The sequence below is a fragment of the Tiliqua scincoides genome, chromosome 11, assembly GCF_035046505.1.
Source record: "Tiliqua scincoides isolate rTilSci1 chromosome 11, rTilSci1.hap2, whole genome shotgun sequence".
In the NCBI taxonomy this organism is placed as follows: Eukaryota; Metazoa; Chordata; class Lepidosauria; order Squamata; family Scincidae; genus Tiliqua; species Tiliqua scincoides.
The window spans coordinates 4,512,427-4,532,703 of record NC_089831.1 but is presented as its reverse complement, the minus strand read 5'-3'; the positions used below and the strand labels follow the sequence as shown (position 1 = coordinate 4,532,703).

The 20,277-nt window shown below is 48.0% G+C and overlaps 1 protein-coding gene across 1 annotated transcript; it reads right to left on the bottom strand.

Annotated features, from left to right (window-relative positions):
* Positions 1-1,170: 1,170 nt before the first annotated feature.
* On the bottom strand, positions 1,171-20,210 carry LOC136662228 (N-acetylglucosamine-6-sulfatase-like). Its single transcript, XM_066639352.1, has 13 exons — positions 19,922-20,210; positions 16,420-16,479; positions 14,359-14,562; positions 12,588-12,653; positions 11,611-11,709; positions 11,331-11,495; positions 10,415-10,497; positions 9,704-9,822; positions 8,622-8,725; positions 6,112-6,213; positions 4,537-4,647; positions 3,379-3,486; positions 1,171-2,288 (listed from the first exon to the last, which is right to left on the bottom strand). The coding sequence occupies exons 1-13, from the start codon at positions 20,063-20,065 to the stop codon at positions 2,145-2,147; spliced, it is 1,509 nt and encodes a 502-aa protein (XP_066495449.1). The 5' UTR covers positions 20,066-20,210; the 3' UTR covers positions 1,171-2,144.
* Between the last annotated feature and the right edge of the window lie 67 nt (positions 20,211-20,277).

The window sequence follows — 20,277 nt, the reverse complement described above, 5'->3', positions numbered from 1 at the left end:
GGGGTGCAAAGCACTAACTTTTGCAGGGAGCCTTGCAGGGAGCCCCTTCTCCTCCCCTTCAGTGGCCACACCTCCATTTTGCTCTTCCGGCCAGGAATGGGTCCAAAAGGGAGGGAGAGAGGCCCCTTGCACACTGTGGTGAGGCTCCTTGCAAAACTTAGTGCTTTGCACCCCTCTAGCAACACCACTGGTGTAGGCGATACTGCACTAGTTGAAGAAAGGCAGTTTCAAGCAACAGTAGGGAACCGATACAATCTCACCTCAGTCATGAACTCAGTGAGTGTCTTTAGTCAGGGTATGTTGAGGACAAAGACTCAGGTGCCAATCCTAAACTCATTTACAGCACAATCCTCTACATGTCTACTTAGAAGTCTCATCATGCTCAGCAGAGCTTACACCCAGGAAAGTGTGCACAGGTCTTTAAGTGCACAGGTCTTTAGCAGGGAGCAAGTCTCAGTAAATTTGGTGGGGTTCATTTGTGATTAAACTCACACACACACAGTTGGGTTGTCCATTAATGTTCAACAGATCTAACTAGCCCCCTCCCAAGGCTGCATGGAACATGGCACATAAGTATGGCAGAGTGGGAAAAGCACACTATTTTTGTCCCAGTATCTCACAAAGTAATTAGGAAACCCCTGTCTTGCAGATCCAGTCGTTCAAATGGCCTAGAAGTTTGCAATGGACAGAAGAAGCCAAAAGCGCTCTCAGAGTTGTGGTTAAAATTCCTGAATCACCAAATGGAGGCACATGTATAGACCTATGGTCTAGAGATGGAAGAGTCCTTGCATTGCAAATACACTTTCTAAGCATAAATAAGTTTTCAGTCTCAGATTCCACACCATCACTCCAGTACTTATAAATACACCAGAATAGTTGTTCACCTCTGAATTGCCTACATTACCCGGTACTCTTTGCTTCCAAGCCTCTTAGGCCAAACACTCGTCACCCCTTTCTGGAGTGTGAAGCATGGTGCCACTGCAAATAGGTCTGAGATGATGGTGGGGACTGGTGCAGTGGTTGATGATATCACAAAGGGAGAGGAAAGGACTACCCTACACTGTGTATCACCGTATCCTCAGAGAACCAAGACTGTGCTTCTCCAGTTGGCCTCCTGGATGTGTCGACCCTGAGCAGAAGTCAGTAAGGCAAATGAAATGAGATAATCTGTTCTAGTAAACAAGTACTTTATTCCCAGTTTTTCACAGCACTAAAGGCAGACAGCCACAGCTGGGATCCCTCAGCTTCCCAAGCCACCATGGGCTTTGAATCACATCCACTCCTATGCGGAGCAGCGATAAAGACACAACACACACACAGAATGCCACACAGACTCTCCAGCTCTCAGGGACAGAACAGGGAAATGTTGCACGTTCCAGGGCAACATACAGAATTTGCATGAATTAGTAGCTAAATGAAGAAAAATCCAGTACTGCCCCCAAGGCAAGGTAGGTGAGGTCAACCTCCCTGGCTATGATGAACACTTGGGGGGAGGGCAACTGGACTGGATCTGACCTGAAATGTGGCCCAACTGCCAAACCCCAAAACATTAGCAACAAACAAGGTGGCATCAGGACTCTTGAGGGCAGCACTATTGGGGCACAGATCTTAGGCTCATTCATCTGTCTTCTGGTCTCCTGTCACCAAAACTCAGCAATTTTCAACTGGTGTGCTGTGGCACTTTGGGGTTTCATGAGAGTCTGGAGCACAACTTTAAAAATTGCTGAAAAACTCTGCAGCTCTGTTTCGAGGGCAACTGTCTGTAGTCAATAATTGTCTGCCTCTCTCCCTCCGCCAGCAGAGGAAGACAGATGGACAATTCATGACTACAGTTGACAGACAGAACCCAGAAGAGCCTCCCAGAAGCTGAAAGTGACATCACAAGAGGTGGACCATAAAGAGGGGCATTGAGATCAGTGCATCCTGAGAAGAAAAACACTGAAAAATGCTACCAGCATAGCTACTTCTGACCAAAACAGAAGAGCTGTTCCAAGAAACCCAGAACAGAAAATTGGCACAAAGTTGGCTTAAGAGTGCAGAAAGGAGGTGGGAAGGCCACTTGACTTGAGGGCAAGAGAGGGGGGGCACCCAAAAGGGCTTCCTGAGTTCCTTGGTGCAGCCAGAGAGGGCAGAGTTGGGGTGCCTCAGGAGTGGCAGCTGGCTCCAGAGCAGGCCTGCAGCTTGATCAGCCTCTGGTTCATCTGCTCCAGCAGCGAAGGGTCCACTGTCTTGGCCACATTGAGCAGTTGATGTGGGTCTGAGGTCATGTTATAGACTTCCACAAAATCCTGGAAAAGAAGTGGAGGGGGGCAGGGGGAGGAGGGAGAGAGGGAGAAGAGTCAACATTCCCAAAGTCTCATTTCCAGGGATGAGGCTAGAGGAAGGGGCAAAACCACCAGGAACCACAGCCCTGTGGAGACTCAGCTGGACAAAGGTGATCTCAACACTCAGAAGTACTTTTTGGAGCTCTTGGTGTCTGTAGCTGCAGTGAGAGGGGCACTTTGGTGCCAATAACGTGAGAGGCAACGTGGTGTAGTGGTTAGGTTGCTGGGCTAGGATCAGGGCAGCCAGGATTCAAATCCCTGGTCAGCCATGGAGCAAATGGGCAACTTTGCAACCAGGCACTACTTTGCAGCCTACCCTACCTCACAGGGTTGTTGTGATGGAACATCTCATCTATGCTACCCTGAACTCACTGAAGGAAGGGCGGGATATAAATGCCACTAGTAAATAAAAGCAAATACTTGAGAAGGACAACTCATTTGCATCCAGGTATTTTTCCCCCACATTTTTAAACTGCCCTTTTTCCAAGGAGCTCAGGGTGGTAAAAATGGTTTCGCCCTCTTTTGGTCCTCACAACCACTCTGTGAGGAGAGTGATCTGCCCAAGGTTGCCCAGGGAGCTTTCATGGCTGATCAGGGATTTGAACCTGAATCTTGTAGGTCTAAGTCCAGCACTAGAACTACGACACATCCTGGCTCCAGCAAAAGTGGTCTGAAGAAGCTTGCCAGGCCAGGGACTGAAAACCAGTCCCCAAGTTTGTGACTAGGACACTCATCCTTCCCAAAGCATGTTTTAATGGAAGCCAACAATGATACACAGCTACGTAACAGTATCCGCCTCTTTTGTACAACCATCTTTGCAGCAGTACTTTTGTTCCTGAACATTGTGGGGCTTCCTTCAAAGCTTTTTGTCCAATTCTCCAGTGGGATGTCACTCGATGCACAACCTTCCAAGACAGAGAGCTTTCGCTCCCCTCCATCCACAACCTAAAGGCACTTGTGCCCTTGGAACCTCTCTACCCATCCAGCAAAGTGCAGCACGAAAACACAATGGCACAAATGCAATGCTTTAAAATTACCATACAATGAAACTCACCTCAGCATCAGCAAACTCACAATACTGCAAGTTCAGGGAGCCCAGTGTCCGCACACAGGCATAAGTGTTGTTGAACGCATCCTCACACACACAGTCGGGAAAGCATTGCTGCCGGAGTGAGAGGAGAAGGGGAAGAGAGTGGGCTTTTTTTTCTTAAAACAAACCAGACAATTATTGCCCTGGATGCTCATTTTAATACTCCAACACTGTGAACAGATGCTTCGCTTCATCTCATTCACCATCGGACCATTATTGTCATATTGCTAAGTATTATTGCTTTATTGCTTCAGCCAGTCTTGAAATTACAAACCATAATAACACAAGAAGAGCCCTGCTGGATCAGGCCCAGGGCCCATCTAGTCCAGCTCCCTGTATCTCACAGAGGCCCACAGATGAGATATTAATATATTAAAGAAATAAATGAATAAACTACAAAATCAACCCCTTCCCTACCCTTTGAAGTGGACTGGTTCCACCTCAGTGCCCCTTTAGGGGCAAAACAGGACTCTCTAAAGTGACCTGAGAAAATGGGACCTGTAGTGGGGAAACAAAAGGGAAACAAGAGGACGGAAAGGGTGCAAGTTGCTGGCATGAAAGAGGCCAAGGGCATCACTTTCATCAGCTTTGTGCAAGGTGGGCGAAGCCCTGTATGAAAATGATGGGAAAGGCAAGGAAGAAATCAGTTTTGCATAACAAATACCCAGGCCAGCAGAGCCCAGAGTCAAACTGCCTGAAGGCAGAATGTGGGGAACTGAGAGGGGAGAGGTCAGGCAGGACAGTGGTACTAAAAGCAAGGACTCTTGTGGCACCTGGAAGTCAAGCACATTGTGGCAGCAGAAGCTTTCCTGGAGGGTAACCCAGTTTGTTAGATGCACAATGTGTTAAGTAACCAACAAAGCAGGCTTGAATCCACGAAAACTTCTGCCAGAATAAACTGAGTCTTCAAAGGCACCACAAGTCCTTTAAATTTTTTCTGCAACACAGACGAACCTTCTGGGAGTTGCTGGAATGAAGTTCGACCACTCGAAGCCAGCTTTGGTCCGGAAGAGAAGCCAGGCTGTGTTTAGAAGGGGTTAACAGCAGCTATGCAAGCCCCCTAAAACCTCAGGGTCAGCTTTGAACGCATACGTTCAGAGATTCTTGGGTGCAGGCACTCACCGATACCCCTGGTCCTAAGGCAGGGCAGTGGGGGTCTTTGCTCGTGGAGCCCTCTCCAGTATACTGCACCAGGAAATCTGATCGCCAGCGGCTGTGGGACGTCTGGTTTACCTGAAATGAAAAGAGACACATTTAAGGAAGTGGCATTACTGTCCACCCCCACTCCCATCACTTCTCCACAATGACCCTGAAAACCAAAACATGCCACCCTGTGGTTGAATCTACAGCAGAACTTCTCAAACTGGACCCCAGGCAGCCTCCTCCAGATCTTCCAGCCCAATTCACACACCCTTCAAAACATTTAAAACGGAGCTGTCACTACCCAAAAAGAGCTAGAACCCTGTTTGAAAGCTGGATCTGCTGCAGTGGGCTCCAAACTGTGCCCTGGGGGATTTGGAGGCCTGGTTGGCAACCTTCAGTCTCAAAAGACTATGGTATAAGCCTACAGCACCCGGTATTCCCAGGCAGTCTCCCATCCAAGTACTAACCAGGCCTGACCCTGCTTAGCTTCCGAGATCAGACACGACTGGGCATGTGCAGGGTAACAGTTGCTGCTCATGGATTCCTCCATGAGAAGTTCAGGGATGGCAAAACCTTCCTAGAAGATGACACAGCTAGAACTACTGTTCCATGTGCAGAAGATTCTGCAAAGCAAAGGAGGGGCTGCTTCTCTGGGCTTTCATCTTGACCACCAGCTAAGCCCCCCCCTCCCCCCAGTCCACCTTCAACCTATGACATTATCTACCAGGGAACAGAAGAGATTCAAAAATCACACCCACACCCCAAGAACATAAGAAGAGCCCTGCTGGATCAAGCCAAAGGTCCATCTGTTCAGCTTCCTATATCTCACAGAAGCCTCAGGGAACACACAAGACCACAAGATACCTGCATCCTGTTGCCACTCCCTTGCATCTGAAGGTAGCCTACTTCTAAAACCAGGAAGTTGCACATACCCATCATGGCTTGTAACATGCGATGGAGTTTTCCTCCAGAAATTTGTCCAATCCCCTTTTCAAGGCATCTAGGTCAGATGCCATCACCACATCCTGTGGCAAGGAGTTCCACAGACTAACTGCAAGCAGAGTAAAGAAATATTTTCTTTTGTCTGTTCTTATTCTCCTAACACTCAATTTTAATGGCTGTCCCCTGGTTCTGGTGTACCTTTTTAAATTGAAAAACACTTTGAAAACCTGTTCTGAATACAAAGCAAAGTATAAATAAAGTATTAGTAACAGGGGAGTGTGTTTTAGAGCCTATACTCAATTCACATAGGAATCCCAAAAGGGTGGGCCATCTCAGCTTCCCCCTGCCTAGAACCAAAAGTGAGCCCTAGATCAGCCCTCAAAACCCCATTATAACACACAGAACGACCACAGCACAGTCCAGGAGAAGAAAAACTGTTGGAGACAGACAGCCCAATCCTATCCATACTTTCCCCATTGATTCTAATGGGACTTACTTCTGAGTAGACAGGCATAGGTTTGGACTCAGAATCCTCTAAAGTTTGGAAAGAATTGGTCTGTCGAGTTGAGAATAGCCAGATTCCATTCTAGAATGTTCTGAATATGTTCTTACCAGGAGGGGCAAGAAGGATTGTCCATCCATGGATGTCAGAGATGCATTGACTCCTGCAATATCCAGGAAGGTGGGTCCCAGGTCAATGTTGAGAATGGGCTCCTGAAAGGGAAACAAGAAGGGGAGGAGTCACAGAGCAGTCTGGGCCATCCAAATCAGTAGGAAGATCTCTCATTGACAGAACAAGATTGAGGCTTTGCACTCTTTGTCAAAACATACCCTGCTGGCAGAAAGCTAACATGTCAAGGATGAAGGTTCTAACCCAACATTCTCCCTGACATGACAGCACTCTATATGGAGAGAGCAAACCCCTTGGATAGGGAGTGAGTTCACCACCTTTCAAGTTTCAAATTGTGGCCACAAAACCAGTCTTGGGCTGCAAGCCTACACACTCCTGGAAGTAAGTTCCATTGAACTCAATGGGGTAATTTCTGAGCAGATATGCATAAGATTGTGCTATAAGTTTTCAATACAAAAATATCCACACAGAGATTGAGGACGGGCCACAATACCCTTCCTGCACACAAGCATGGCCGAAATGGGCAATCAAAGATTTATTTCTGTATAATATCTGTATCCTTCCTTTCCCTTTCTGCATGGCAGGTGCTCAAGGTGGCTAACAAGAAATTAAAAGAACACAATAAAATAAAAACAAATTAAATAAATAGCAAAAAGGAAAAACAAATGAACCCCCCTCCCAACATTCAATAGTACAGAACCAGGGAAAAAAAAATCGTAATAAGAAGAGGCAGAACAGATCAACATAAACTTGGGCCTCCAAAGGCTAAATGAAAATGTTTCTTTCTCAGTCGAAAAACTGGAAGTGACAGAGCCAGCCTTCCACAGAGGGGCAAGGAATTCCACAACCTGGGTGCCACTGCAGAGAAGGCCCTTTCACACCTCCCCATCAAGCACACTTCTGCCAGTGGCAAGACCTGCAAGAAGAGGGTGGGCAGTTTCATATTGGGGGAGTTCACAGGTAGGTGTCCACCACAGAAAATGTCCTCTCCCAGGCCATTGCCAATGGAATACCTGATGGTGGTGGAAACTACAGAAGCGCCCCTGCCACGCCATGGTCCTCGGGGGCAGGCTGTTCTTACTGGAGACAGCAGTCCTTCAGGTACCTTAAACCTAAGCCATTTAAGGCAGTGATTTTCAACCACTGTACTGCGGCACATTGGTGTGCCATGAATTATCTGCTGGTGTGCCATGGGAGTTTGTGGGAGGGTCATTTATTAGTCGAGCCATTGGGGGATGTGAGCCCCTGGCCAGCAGCACAGTGTGCCTTGTCAATTGTCAAAAAAATGGAGGTGTGCTTTGACAATTTTAGCGCCTTTTCAGTGTGCCATGAGATGAAAATGGCTGAAAACTGCTGGTTTAGGGCTTTAAAGGTAATAAGCAGCATCTTGAACTGCATTCAGACACAGGCGGGCAAGGAGCAAACGACGGAGTGATATGGTCAAAGTGCCTGGCTCCAGCCCAGATCCATGCAGCTGGGTTCTGCACTAGCTGGAGTTTCCTGGTGGGCTTCAAAGGCAGCCCCATGTAGAATGTGTTGCAGTAACCCAATCCTGAGATAACCAAAGGATGGCCAACCACAGGCATCCAGGAGCACCTCCAAACTGCAGACCTGGTCCTGGAAAGGCAGTGCAACCAAATCCAATCCATTTCTCAAGTCACAGGCCTCTGCCTTGTCTCAAGACACTGCTGTCTTGCCTTGATTTAATCTCCACTTCTTTGCTCTAATTCAACCCATGTCTGACTCCACGCATTGGATTGAGAGCCCAATCCTGAGCTCGACGCGCCGCCTTACAGCTAGGGCGGCTCGCACAGACCACCGGGCAGCGGAGAGGAAAACGGGGGCAGGGGGGAAGCGGGGAGGAAGCATTCCAGGGAGGGGGGAGTCGGGCAGAGGCCGGGGAGAGGGTGAGGAGGAGGTGTGACAGGAAGGCAGGAGGCAGGGAGAGGGCGGGGGAGGTGTGCTGGGGGGAGGAAGCAAAGAGCGAGGGAGGTGGGACCGGTGGAGTGATGCTCCACCGAATCCTGAGCCTTCGTGTCAGGCTGGGCACCTGACACAAAGGCTCTTACCCATTGTGGGGCTACTTCCTTTACTTGGGGGAAGGGGACAAAAGTCCCCTTCTCCTGAGGTACCGCCCATAGCTGCCATGGGTGTGTAAGGATGTGGCGGCAGCCATTTTCAGTGCCACCACAGATGTGCACCCCGGGAGCTCAGGATTGGGCTCTAAGACTTCCATAGCTAAGATGGTCCCAGATATAATAGATGTTATCCACATCTTGCTGATGCCCAACTCTAACTTCCCCCCCTCCCCCGCCCTGAACCTTCCCAGTGGTTTCATGCACAGGTTAAGCAACATGGGGAACCAAACTGAACCTGCGGCAATGCATGCACTCAATCACAGAGCTATGGCTTCTTCAGCTGATACATTCAACCGGAGCAAGGAAGAAAAGGTTGTGGGTTGGGGGAGGTGGGGAAGGAGGGAGACACCTACCACACAGGTCCGATTTGGTTCGATGCCCGGGCCTCGCACGAGTAGTGGCACTCTGATGTCAAAGTCATAAAGCTGTCGTTTGTCGATGGGCAGGGAAAACTGACCTGTGGAGGGGGGGGGGGTCATTGCTGTTGATTTTCAACTCCATAGGGAAAGTATTACTGGAAGGGACCGGAAGGTGCTGGGGTGAGCCTCTAGCAAACAGCTATGGGTCTGTGACTGGAGTGGGGCCATCACCCCACTACTGTTTAGATCAACAAGCACTCCTGGTGTTCAGTTCTGGTGGATTTTTCACTCTGTAGTTCCCTTTGACTTCTTACTTTAGAGACACAGTCAGTTCTCTTTATACGTGAACTCGTTATCTGTGAATTTGTGAATCTGCAAGGGGAACAACTGCTACCTACCTCTTGTTATCCGCACCTCTGTTCTCGTTTGGATTGGAAGAAAAAGAGGAGGATGAAGTGTGGAGAACTTGGGGAGCTAGTTCCCCCTCTTCTTCTTCCAGTCCAGGGAGTGGGAAGAAGAGCAGAGGCTGGCAAATCTTCAGGTAAAGGATGAAGTATTTGGCTCATCAACTCAAATGCCAAGAGGTCTTGGGCCAATGCTTGGTAGGCTCTTAGGGGCCTGCCCTCACCCCAGGACATGCCAGGAGTCTTCACTTTATTTTCAGCATTTAAAAAAAACCCCACTAAGGGCGTTTCAAGTGTTTAAGCTGCAGGAAAAATCACAGTCCTGGTATTTCGCTTTTCCATCTTTCCTGTTGTGAAAGCAATGGCCATGGATTTTCTCCGCCCACCTTCATGAGATGCTGCCCTAAAACGGAGTCAGACCCCTGATCTATCACAGTACTGTCAACACTGAGCGGCAGTAGCCTTCCAAGTTCTCCAGACTAGGGTCTATCCACCTGGAGACACCAGGAATTGAACCTAGAACCTTCCACAAGCAGTGCAGGGGGTCTACCACCAAGTGCTGAAAAGACTAGCTATAGGCCTGAGCAATTCTCACACGCCCCACCAATCTCCCAAAGAAAAAAGATCCTTCTTCCACTCTTACACAGAGGATAGCAGCAGGCCTCTGCTCACCTGTGTGGTAACCGTGATCGGAAGTATAGAAGACATACGTGTCTCTCAGCAGACCGAGAGACTCCAGGCGCCCCAACACCTTCTCCACCATATCATCCACGGAGAGCAGAGTCTGCCACCTGCAAGAATGAGTGACAGCATACCAGGAGCCTGGCCACATGGGACTTAGAAGGGTGCTCAGCCCTTTCTCCATCCCTGCCCCTTTGCTGCAGCTCAGCACTGCCAGTGAAAACCTACAACCCTCACAATCACTGAAAATCTGTATTGCTCAGTTTCATCCTGCAATCACCTCATCCACAAACACAAGAACAATTCCCACTGATTCATCTTATCCAACATCTGGTTTCCCCACTATGGGCCATCAGATGCCTCTGGGATGTTTCCTAGCAACATCTCCAGGCAGGGCTGGGAAAGAGCCCTTTCCGAAAGCAAGGTGAGATGCCACCTGTCAACATAGACAAAACCGAGCCAGACAGACTGATGGCCTGACCCAGTAGCCAGCAGCATCATGTGCTCTCAACAGCAGGTCCATGGTTTAAGTGGGGAAGCCCTTGCTTTGCTCAATTGTTGCCATCCCCAAAGGTTGCCCAGCTCTCTGTATTCTGACAATGCGCCACTTTTTGAAGCAAGGGGGGTGGCGACAAAAGACTGACTTCTGACATGAGCCCCACTCCCCAACAGCCATCAACGGTGTCCCAAATCCCTCCTTACCGCATCCTGTAGACATTGTCCAGAAAATCAATAGATGTGTTGGACATGGGTGTCTTGGCTTCCCTCACCAGCCAATGCTTGTCCTGCAAAGGGAATCAAACTATGTGTCAGACCTGAGATCTTCTGGGGTACAGTTGGAAGGGGCACCTTAGAGGGCCTTCTCAATGGCGGCAGAATTCTCTCCCATAAGAGCTTCCCCCCTCTTCTATGTTAGAGGGCAGTTGAAGACCTTCTCACTTTCTAAAGCCTCTCTAGTTACGCATGACTATTTTAATGCCACCTCCTCTTTGGGTGGTTTGCTGGACTTTTGAATTTTGAATTTTAGTGCTTTCTATTTTATTCAGGTGCTTTGCATTTTAACCTATATTGTCCACTACTATGAGTGAACCATGCTATACTTTCTTTTAAGTAAACACAATGAATGAGGTCATCATTCCAGTGTGACTCCATAAAAGGAATACAAATTTTTCGCATTAAATAGTTTTTTTAACTGTCCGATTTGATTTTTTAAAGGTTTTTGCAACCAAAAAACATACCAGAAGATAATATAACTCATACCTCTGAAAGCCGATTGGCTGATAGCTGAAACACTCATACTGAACTGGTTAATGATTTTTGTATTTAAGGGATCAATTCCCATTCAAGGCAAACAAGATATTTTAGGTTTGAGATCAGTTAAGATTAACTGAACCCTCCCACCTTCTGAAATGAGATTTTAGGGTTCCGTTTGGCTTCCTGCAGTAGTGTCCCCTGTACGCTGACCCAAATGGCTCCAACGGTGAGTAGGAGGGGGGGGCTGTTTACACAGCACATCGCGGCGCCTGCTGTACTTACCATGTACCATGTACTTACCCTCCCGGTTATGCTACTGGCTTCCTGCCTACGGGCTTCTGAGTCCACTGCTCAAGGTACTGACCTTCCCATGGACATTGAAGCTTCCATCACGTGGCGCTCTGACAGTGGGGTAGGCTGACTTATACTGGGGTGCCACAGTCCAGGGGGAGTGAGAGGCAGGTGGGGCCAACACCATGAGGAACGGAGGGCGAGAAAGCTTCTCGAGGAATGTCAGGCTCCGGTTGGTCTGCAACAGGGAAGCAAGGGCAGATGTACAGAGAAAGGATGGGATGGAGAATTTCAGGGAAGGTGGAGCCTCAACCCAGAATAGGACAACAAGAAGAAAAGCGAGATGGACTCACAATGATGTCAGTGAGATAATCTTCCTCGTAAAGGTTGCCATGTTTCTCCTCACGCCCATAGGCTGAAAGGGTGTAGTTATAATATTTGGAATTCCCCACCTGTCAGAAGACACACAAACATCTTAGAAAGAAGGCTGCACTTGAATCCAGGCTCACCAGAGCTCCAGCCCTAGACACTGTTTGGAGTGACACATGAAAAGCCGGGGCCAAGGCAGCATATATTTATTCTGAACACTGAGCTCCTCAGGGCAGGACTAGAAAGAATCAGCTGAACCCCCTTGAAGCAGATTTAGGGTACATTTCTCAACTGGATGTGCTGCCTGGCACTGGAACAGAAGCACTCTTGAGCAGGCGAGGCTTTCTCTCGTATTATTATTGATTATATAATATCATTTTAATAAACATGTAAAGAACAAACTTGAGAGAGAGAGACAGCGCTCACAAGCCGGTCCCTCGCACATTGTACAAAAGCATACCGGTCTGCCACATCAGATAGCTTAAGAAGCAGGGGTCCAACCCACCACTCTCCTCTCCTCCTCCTCTTCCTCTTCCATTTTGTTCTCCTTTTCCTTTTCAGAGCAGCAGGAGGAGGAAGAGCTGCAGAGAAGATGCCCCCATCAACTGCTGCTTGGGGCAACTGCCTCACTCAGCCTCATGAATGAGCCAGGCCTGGCTGGACCAATGGTTGAACGGTGTACAAGGTGGCTTCTTAGTTTTCCATACCCTAACTACCCAATTTGCAAATGCTTTTGCCCACCCCGGGGTCCTAGTATTACAGTATGCCTCTTGTTTCATTTTGTTTGTTCCTAACAACCCTGCAAGATAAGCTCAACAGGATATGATTTCCCAACATCAGGCCACCTAGGAAGGCTTCATGCTGCAGACGTATGCAGCTCATCAGGACCCAATACTTTGTCCATGCCCCGTCATCCTGTCCACTGTGAAGTCAAGACACAAGAAAACTATAAACCACTCACCAAACCTTGCCAGTGGGTCCAGCCCATGGGAATATGCTCAACACCTCCAGCTTTGGGGTGTCCGTACTGTGAAAGGAAAGAGGAACTATCAGTAAGGACACAACATGCGTAAACATTATTATTAATTATTATTAATATTATTAACAGTATTTATATACCACTTTTCAACAGAAAGTTTACAAAGCAGTTTACAGAGAAAACCAAACAAACAACTAATGGCTCCCTATCTCAAAAGGGCTCACAATCTAAAAGGATGCAAAAGAACACCAGCAAACAGCCACTAGAAAAGACAGTGCTGGGGTGAGGAGGGCCAGTTACTCTCCCCCCACTAAATGAAATAAGAGCACCCACTTAAAAAGTGCCTCTTACCCAGTTAGTAGGGGTTACATGATTTTAAAAGCAAATTGTGATGGGGGAGATATATCAATAATCAGAATTGGGGCAGAGCTGCCTTGTCCACAAGACTGAGGCAGCTGCTTCAGGAGGCAAATGGCTGTGGGAGGGAAGCAGCCACCTCCACCCCCAGCATTGTCTACTTCCCACTCCTGGATTTGACAAGGAAGACAGAGACAGAGCAGAAGAGGAAATACAGAGGACAGTATGTCCTCTTCAGTTCCTTAGAGACACTCTAGCCCACTGCTTTCCTCCTCTTTAAACTTCCTCTTTCACTCTGTTCCTGTCTTCCTTCATATAGCCAGGCGGCAGGTGGAGGCATTTTGGACACAACCTCACATGACAGGAGGTCTTGGGCCAGCCCTGACCAGAGGTGAGTAAACTTCAACTTGTGGGATCTCTTCTGTTTTACACACTTCCCCCCTTCCTCTGGGGTCCACCAAGCACAGCCAGATGCAAAATGGTGCCTGCAGAGGGGAGTGGACCTAAATGTTGAACTAAGGACCAGGGTGCATCTGAGCACACACAAGGTCCTGGAGCTTAGTTTTCGTTTCAGAGGTGAGCTCACTGTCCTTTCACACTAAAATCTATTCCTGGCTTTCCTCCCAAGCTGCCTTTGCAGCCTAATTTGGGGGCAGGGTGGGGCCCCCAACCCAGGGGTGCTATGGGATGTCCCTGGTGGCCTCTTCTTTCCAGCTCCTCCGAGTTCCACCATCTACGATAATGCAGGATAAGAACATAAGAACAGCCCCACTGGATCAGGCTATAGGCCCATCTAGTCCAGCTTCCTGAATCTCACAGCGGTCCACCAAATGCCCCAGGGAGCACACCAGATAACAAGAGACCTGCATCCTGGTGCCCTCCCTTGCATCTGGCATTCTGACATAGCCCATTTCTAAAATCAGGAGGTTGCGCATACACATCATGGTTTGTACCCTGTAATGGATTTTTCCTCCAGAAACTTGTCCAATCCCCTTTTAAAGGCATCCAGGCCAGTCGCCATCACCACATGCTGTGGCAAAGAGTTCCACAGACCAACCACACGCTGAGTATCTTCTTTTGTCTGTTCTTACTCTCCCAACACTCAATTTGAGTGGATGTCCCCTGGTTCTGGTGTTATGTGAGAGTGTAAAGAGCATCTCCCTATCCACTCTGTCCATCCCCTGCATAATTCTGTATGTCTCAAGATGGCGCAAGAACTGCACGAGATCTTGCATGATCCAAGATGCCGGCACCTAGAAGAGCCAGGAAGAAGCGGCCACTGCAAAAAAGGGTGACGTGACCACCATCAGTTAGGACAGTGCTGCTGTGAACTCTTAACCTAGGATGGAACATAGGACTCAGATTTTACCAGAACACGCAGAGGGAAGCCTCTTACCTGGTTGAGGTATTTCCCAGCGTAGAAGGTCTGGTAGCCCTGCTTTTGCAGATACACTGGGAAGGCAAATGGCTCCTGGAACTTCTGCCAGAGGAGGCTACTGCAGTTGCCCTCCAGGGAGTTGTTCCGCACCAGGTGGTTGTGAGGATACATGCCGGTCAGGATACTGCTGCGGCTCGGGCAGCACAGAGGGGTGACTGCAAACTGAAGGGAGAGGTTTCCAGTCAGGCTCTCTTAGTTAATACCCCTTCTCTGTCTGGAAGCATCTCGCCTGGTTGCCAGCAGACTCCAAACTGGGAGGGAGGTTTGAGAGCACCACTCCCCACAAGAGAAGACTAAAGCGCTGGGTGCATTGTAGCTTCAGACAGAAAAGGGGTAATGGGCGAGCAGGTGACAAACGAGGAACAGCATGGAGAGAAAGGAAAGAAGGAGATTCCTCTGCCTTGTGGACGCTGAAGGAGAAAGCAAATTCATTGGTCTAAGCCAGTGGTTTTCAACCTGATTTTGGGTGGACTGTGGGCCAGCATGACCCAGAAGCTGCAAAGCATTCTGGAGTGCGTCACACTGGCACATGGCCCACTTCATTGGCCATGTCACACCCCAGAATGTCTTGTGGCTTTGCATTCTGGGACACTACCCAGAAGTCACAAGGCATTCTGGAGCACTATGCAACCGTTCTGGCCGACAAAGAGGGTGAAAGTGTTGGAGAAACTGGTCTAAGCTAAGGCTAAAAACAGCTGGCAGGAATCTTTCTTCTCCACCCTCTCTGCCATTGTATCCTTCCTTTTCCCTAGGGATTCCCCTATCAGAGGTAAGAGCTGTTTGGAGCAGTGGGGAGGCCCACAGAGGGGACTGCGAGCCCCTCCCCCACCCTACAGATGACCAGCCCTACCCCCCAGGTTCATTACAAAGCCCCTCAGTTGTGGCATCACAGCAATCACTGTTGTACTGTTGCTGTCATCATTTCTTAGCCACTCCCCTTTAAAGAAAATGACTTGCTTCCAGTTCCAGTTCCACTGGTGGGTCATGACCATCAGTTTGGGAACCACTGGCCTAGGCATTAATTTAATCAACCAAGAACAGCATGTTCCCCTCAATGGGCAAGTGAGAATCCTGGTCATTTCAAGCATAATCTTTATCAGTGTGGCCCCACTGAAACAAATGAGTACATAACATCTTTCCTTTTCTGTGTAATCCAGATTCTGTTTTTACTTACTTGGATGCTCTTCTCCAACCCCCCCCCCCCAACTAACCTTTCCTACGCCTTCTACTTTATCCCAATCAAGAAAGCAGGAAAAGCAGAGATTGGCACATCACCAGCTAAGGGGGGCAGGATTTGACACACCATCTCAGCCACAGGGAGGTCTTGGGGCTAGCCCAGTCCTTCGTACTTTATTAGGTGAAAACCTAGCTGCAGAAGGAAGCTCCACCATGATTACACTGCGTGCTTGTTCCTCAAAAGGAAATGACGGAGAGAGAATCCTCAAAGATTAGGGCTCCTAATTTGAAGGCGAAACTGAGGCATGAGTACACAGCTGCCTGGAAGAGAACCCACAAGTGGCTCTCTTAGGATTTAGGATTAGAGACAGCCTATTGTGACATCTACTGGTCAGCAAATGAACCACAAACTCCTTTTCCACAAACTTCAAAAGATGAAAATGAATAGGAGGATAACTTCCTGCTGGCTTATCACGTTAGGAGAAGGTTCTGGAAAGACTCAGTGGTCTAACTTTCACCATTCAGCCAGCCAAGCTACAGTTGCTGTTAGATCAGCACTAAATCTACGTTGCAGTTGTTCAGAAGGCAAATGCTGACATACAAAACTAGGAAGGCACCTTTTATCCAGAGGTGCAACTGGAAAGAGATGCGCACTCTCATCACCCAAATAATGTCAGCACTGGCTGTCAGAAAAAGCCAGCTCTCAATTCTGTAAAGGACCACAGTGAGCAGTATCAAAAAAAACCAAGGAGAAGAATTAGCCCAGGGAGGGCTGCACTCCTCCCTCTCCCCAAAGTTTAAATTGCACAAAACAAACCTAAACACTGTTATTGAGGTACTCACAGCATTGGTGAAGGAGGCCCCTGAACTGCCAATCAGGGCTTTGGTCTTCTTCATGGGGTTCTGAAAGTCAAAACAGACAGTTAACATCAGTTGCCATGCAAAGCCACAATTAAACCACAGATTCATGCAATGTTCGTGGTTGAATCTCAGCTTCCGATCACAGTTTGTGGGCTCTGAGTCTCTGAATTTTTTTGCAGTGAGTTTTACTGATTTTTTTTTTAAAGAATGTTTACTGGGCCAGTTCAGACTTTGCACAAGGCTTAGATTTAAATCAGGGATTTGTGCAACGTCTCCCTTGCCTCCAGAATGTGTGCTCTTTCTATCTTATCTGCTTGCAAGGGGAGGAATATTCGTATACATCTATACAATTGCCCCCCCCCCCAAATGGTTTTACTGTTCTTATTATGACTTTATTTATTATTTTACATATTGTATATTTTAGTGTAGTAATTGTAAGCTGCCTTGGGCATTTGCTTTGGCATGGGAAAGGTGGGATATAAATCTTTTAAATAAATAAGGGCACAATCCTAACCTCTTATGTCAGTACTTTCCAGCACTGGCACAGCAGTGCCAATGAGACATATGCTGCATCCTGCAGTTGGGTGTCACTCACAGAGGTCTCCTCCAAGTAAGGGAATGTTTGTTCCCTGACCTCAGAGCTGCATTGCCCTTATGTCAGTGCTGGAAAGGGGTTAGGATTGCGCCCTAAGTCCCATATGTATGTACTGGTTCCATTCTGGCAGTCTGTATGGAAATTGGAATATACATAGAACAAAACAGCTGCCTCTTTGCTGGGCCAGCACCATTGTGCCTGAGCAAAACCTCCACAAAGGACTTACAATCACAAAGGAGATAGTCTCATGGAATAATACCTGTAACACTCTCATTGAAAAATGGATTTATGTTCAGTCTGCCTGTGTAAACCACCTTGAGTCTTTTGAGAAAGGCCGTACAGTATAGAAATATTGTAATAAATAAAAAATAAATACTGTACCATGCCTGTGGGAAAGTACTGATGCAGCTGACCATAATCCGGATGTCTGTAACTTGGACTGCCTGTGTAATTCTGCTACTGATCGAGGTTTGTAACAAGCCAAGGTTGCTCATGATGTACAAACTGGATGATCCATGCTTGTTCTAACCACACTGTCGGGCTCAGAAGCTCGACACACAGCTTCTCAAGTCTGAGATTTAGCTGGCGCAGACTTGAGAAGTCCCATTGCAGGGTCTGGGGCTTTACATGGGGGAAGGGGACAAATGTCCCTTTTCCCTGAGGAGTCTTCCAGTGGCTTCTCAGATCCCTCAGGATACAGCAGCAGTTATTTAGACACTGCTGTAACCTGCTGTGCCAGGAAGCAAAGGATCGGGCTGCCCAGGAACTCCAAAGAAATCAGCAGCTGTTATCCATTAAAGACATAAAAGAAAAGGGTGAGTCTTTTAAGGCTGCAATCCTATACATACTTACTTGAGAGTAAGTTCCACTGACCCCCTGGGACTAACCCATTAGGATGTGCATAAGATTGCACTCTAAAATCTCTGGGAAATGGAAAGGGTGGGACCACCCCAAACCGACTAACAAAGTGAATTCCAGAGGCTGGATCCAAACTATACAGGGCTTTAACAAAATCAGGATGGACATCTGGAACTCCGCTGAGTACATCTTGCTACCTGATCCTTTGGATCAAGGACTTTGTCCTTTCACCACAAGGCCAGTGGCAAGAATGGAGACTGTTGAGTTACTTAGGAGTAAGTCTCACCAAATTCAGTGTTTGTCATCGGGGCCCGTGAGAGTGGGGTGCAGGGAGTAAATTGTACCTGGTCATAAAGGGGACCCGGAGGGGTGCTGGAAATTTTTTGGGATTTCAGAAAATGATTGCATATGTTGAGTGAAGACTGGCAGTCACATTTTGTGTAAGTGACATAGTTTTATATATTGTAATTCATAGAAATTATGATCCATTGATCTATGAAATTCTGATCCAATGGAGAAGGGAAGGGGCCCAAAAGGAACTTTGTACCCCCTGATAAAATTTCTTTCAGAAGTCCTGTTCACCACTCAGATTGGACTGCAGTCCAAGTGTACACATAAGAAAATAAGAACAGCACTGCTGGATCAGGTCATAGGCCCATCTAGTCCAGCTTCCTGTATCTCACAGGGCCCACCAAATGCCCCAGGGAACACACCAGATAACAAGAGACCTGCAAGGCTTCCTGGGAATTGTAGTTAAGAACATAAGAACAGCCCCACTGGATCAGGCCACAGACCCATCTAGTCCAGCTTCCTGTATCTCACAGGGCCCACCAAATGCCCCAGGGAGCACACCAGATAACAAGAGACCTCATCTTGGTGCCCTCCCTTGCTCTGGCATTCTGACATAGCCCATTTCTAAAACCAGGAGGTTGCACATACGGATCATGGCTTGTAACCCGTAATGGATTTTTCCTCCAGAAACTTGTCCAATGTACACTTGGCACTATGTGGCACAAAACTGCATGGAAATACCCAGAACCTCATCCTGAGTAAGCATGTTCTCAGACCTCCTACTTATTCATTCTTTTGCAATGTAGCACTCAACACCCTCTGCTTGCAAAATCTAGTACGGTCCCAGTAAAACCTTTACACAATCAGAGCTGTGCTTTTTTTTGTTTTTAAACTGAAAAATAACATCAAATCCTGCAGCTCAGGGTTCAAAATCTGAAGCCACATCCTCTATTTACTTTGTAGTGGAGAAAAAAAAACTCTACACATGCTCAGATATGCATTATTCTAAGGACATAGCTCACTGGCTTTCAGAGCAAATCATGAGACCAAGAGTTCCAGGAAGCCCTGATATAAAATTATATCACTTTGGAAATTTTACAATTATTACTATTATGAGAGTTTTGCACAGTCAGACAGGAGTTATCGACTGGTTTGTTTTATCCAGGCATCGAGTCCTTCCCAAGGACCTGGGATGCCAGACTTTTATCTGCCAGACTTTTATATTTTGCTGTTGTAAATATTCTTGCAAGATGGTAAGCTGCTTTTTATAGTTGGTGGATGGCAATTTCTGTGGCCCTGATGCTGTTCAGGTGCTCTTCAAGGTGTTTTGGAATAGCACCAGGGTTGCCAATCACCACTGGGACCACTTAGGTCTTCTTCTGCCACAGCCTTTCAATTTCTACTTGTAAATTTCCCCCAGTTCTTTTTCTTCTACTCTACTATCACCTGTTATTGCTATATCAATTATTTTGACTTGGTTTTATTAATTATTATTATTATTTATTGGGTGAGGTGGGTTACAGCATTGGGTTCAAATCCCTGCTCAGCCCTCCATCTAACTGGGCGACCCTATCACCCAGCCTAACCTACCTCACAGGGCTGTTGTGATGATAAAAGGGGGAGGAGAAAAGCCATGCATGCAGGCCTGACCTCTTGGACAGAAACTAGTAAAATAAACATGCCTGTCTACATTGTTGCAGGACAGCCTCCCCCCCCCCCCCGCCGTCTTGGATCACTCACCATCCCCCCAATCACGAGGTCCTGGTCATCAGTCAGGATGAGGACAATGTTGGGCCTGCCCCTCTTGCCACCTGCCCCTCCTGCCAGCAGTAGCCAGGTCGTTAGCAGAGCCCAGAGGGCCCCGCAGCTGAAGGAGCGCCCCATGGGGAAGGACTGGCAGCCCCCTCGGGGGGCAGAGCAGAGGCAAGGGGTGGCAGCCAGCCCAGCCCAGCCCAGCCACGCTGATCACACAGGCTGCAAGCCCAGGAGGAGAGTTTCAGGAAGTGAAACTGCCTGTCCAGGCATCATATGATCCTGCAAACTCCACCTGCCCCCCGCCCCCTAACCCTCTCCAGCTCCCCCCACCCCCCATTGCG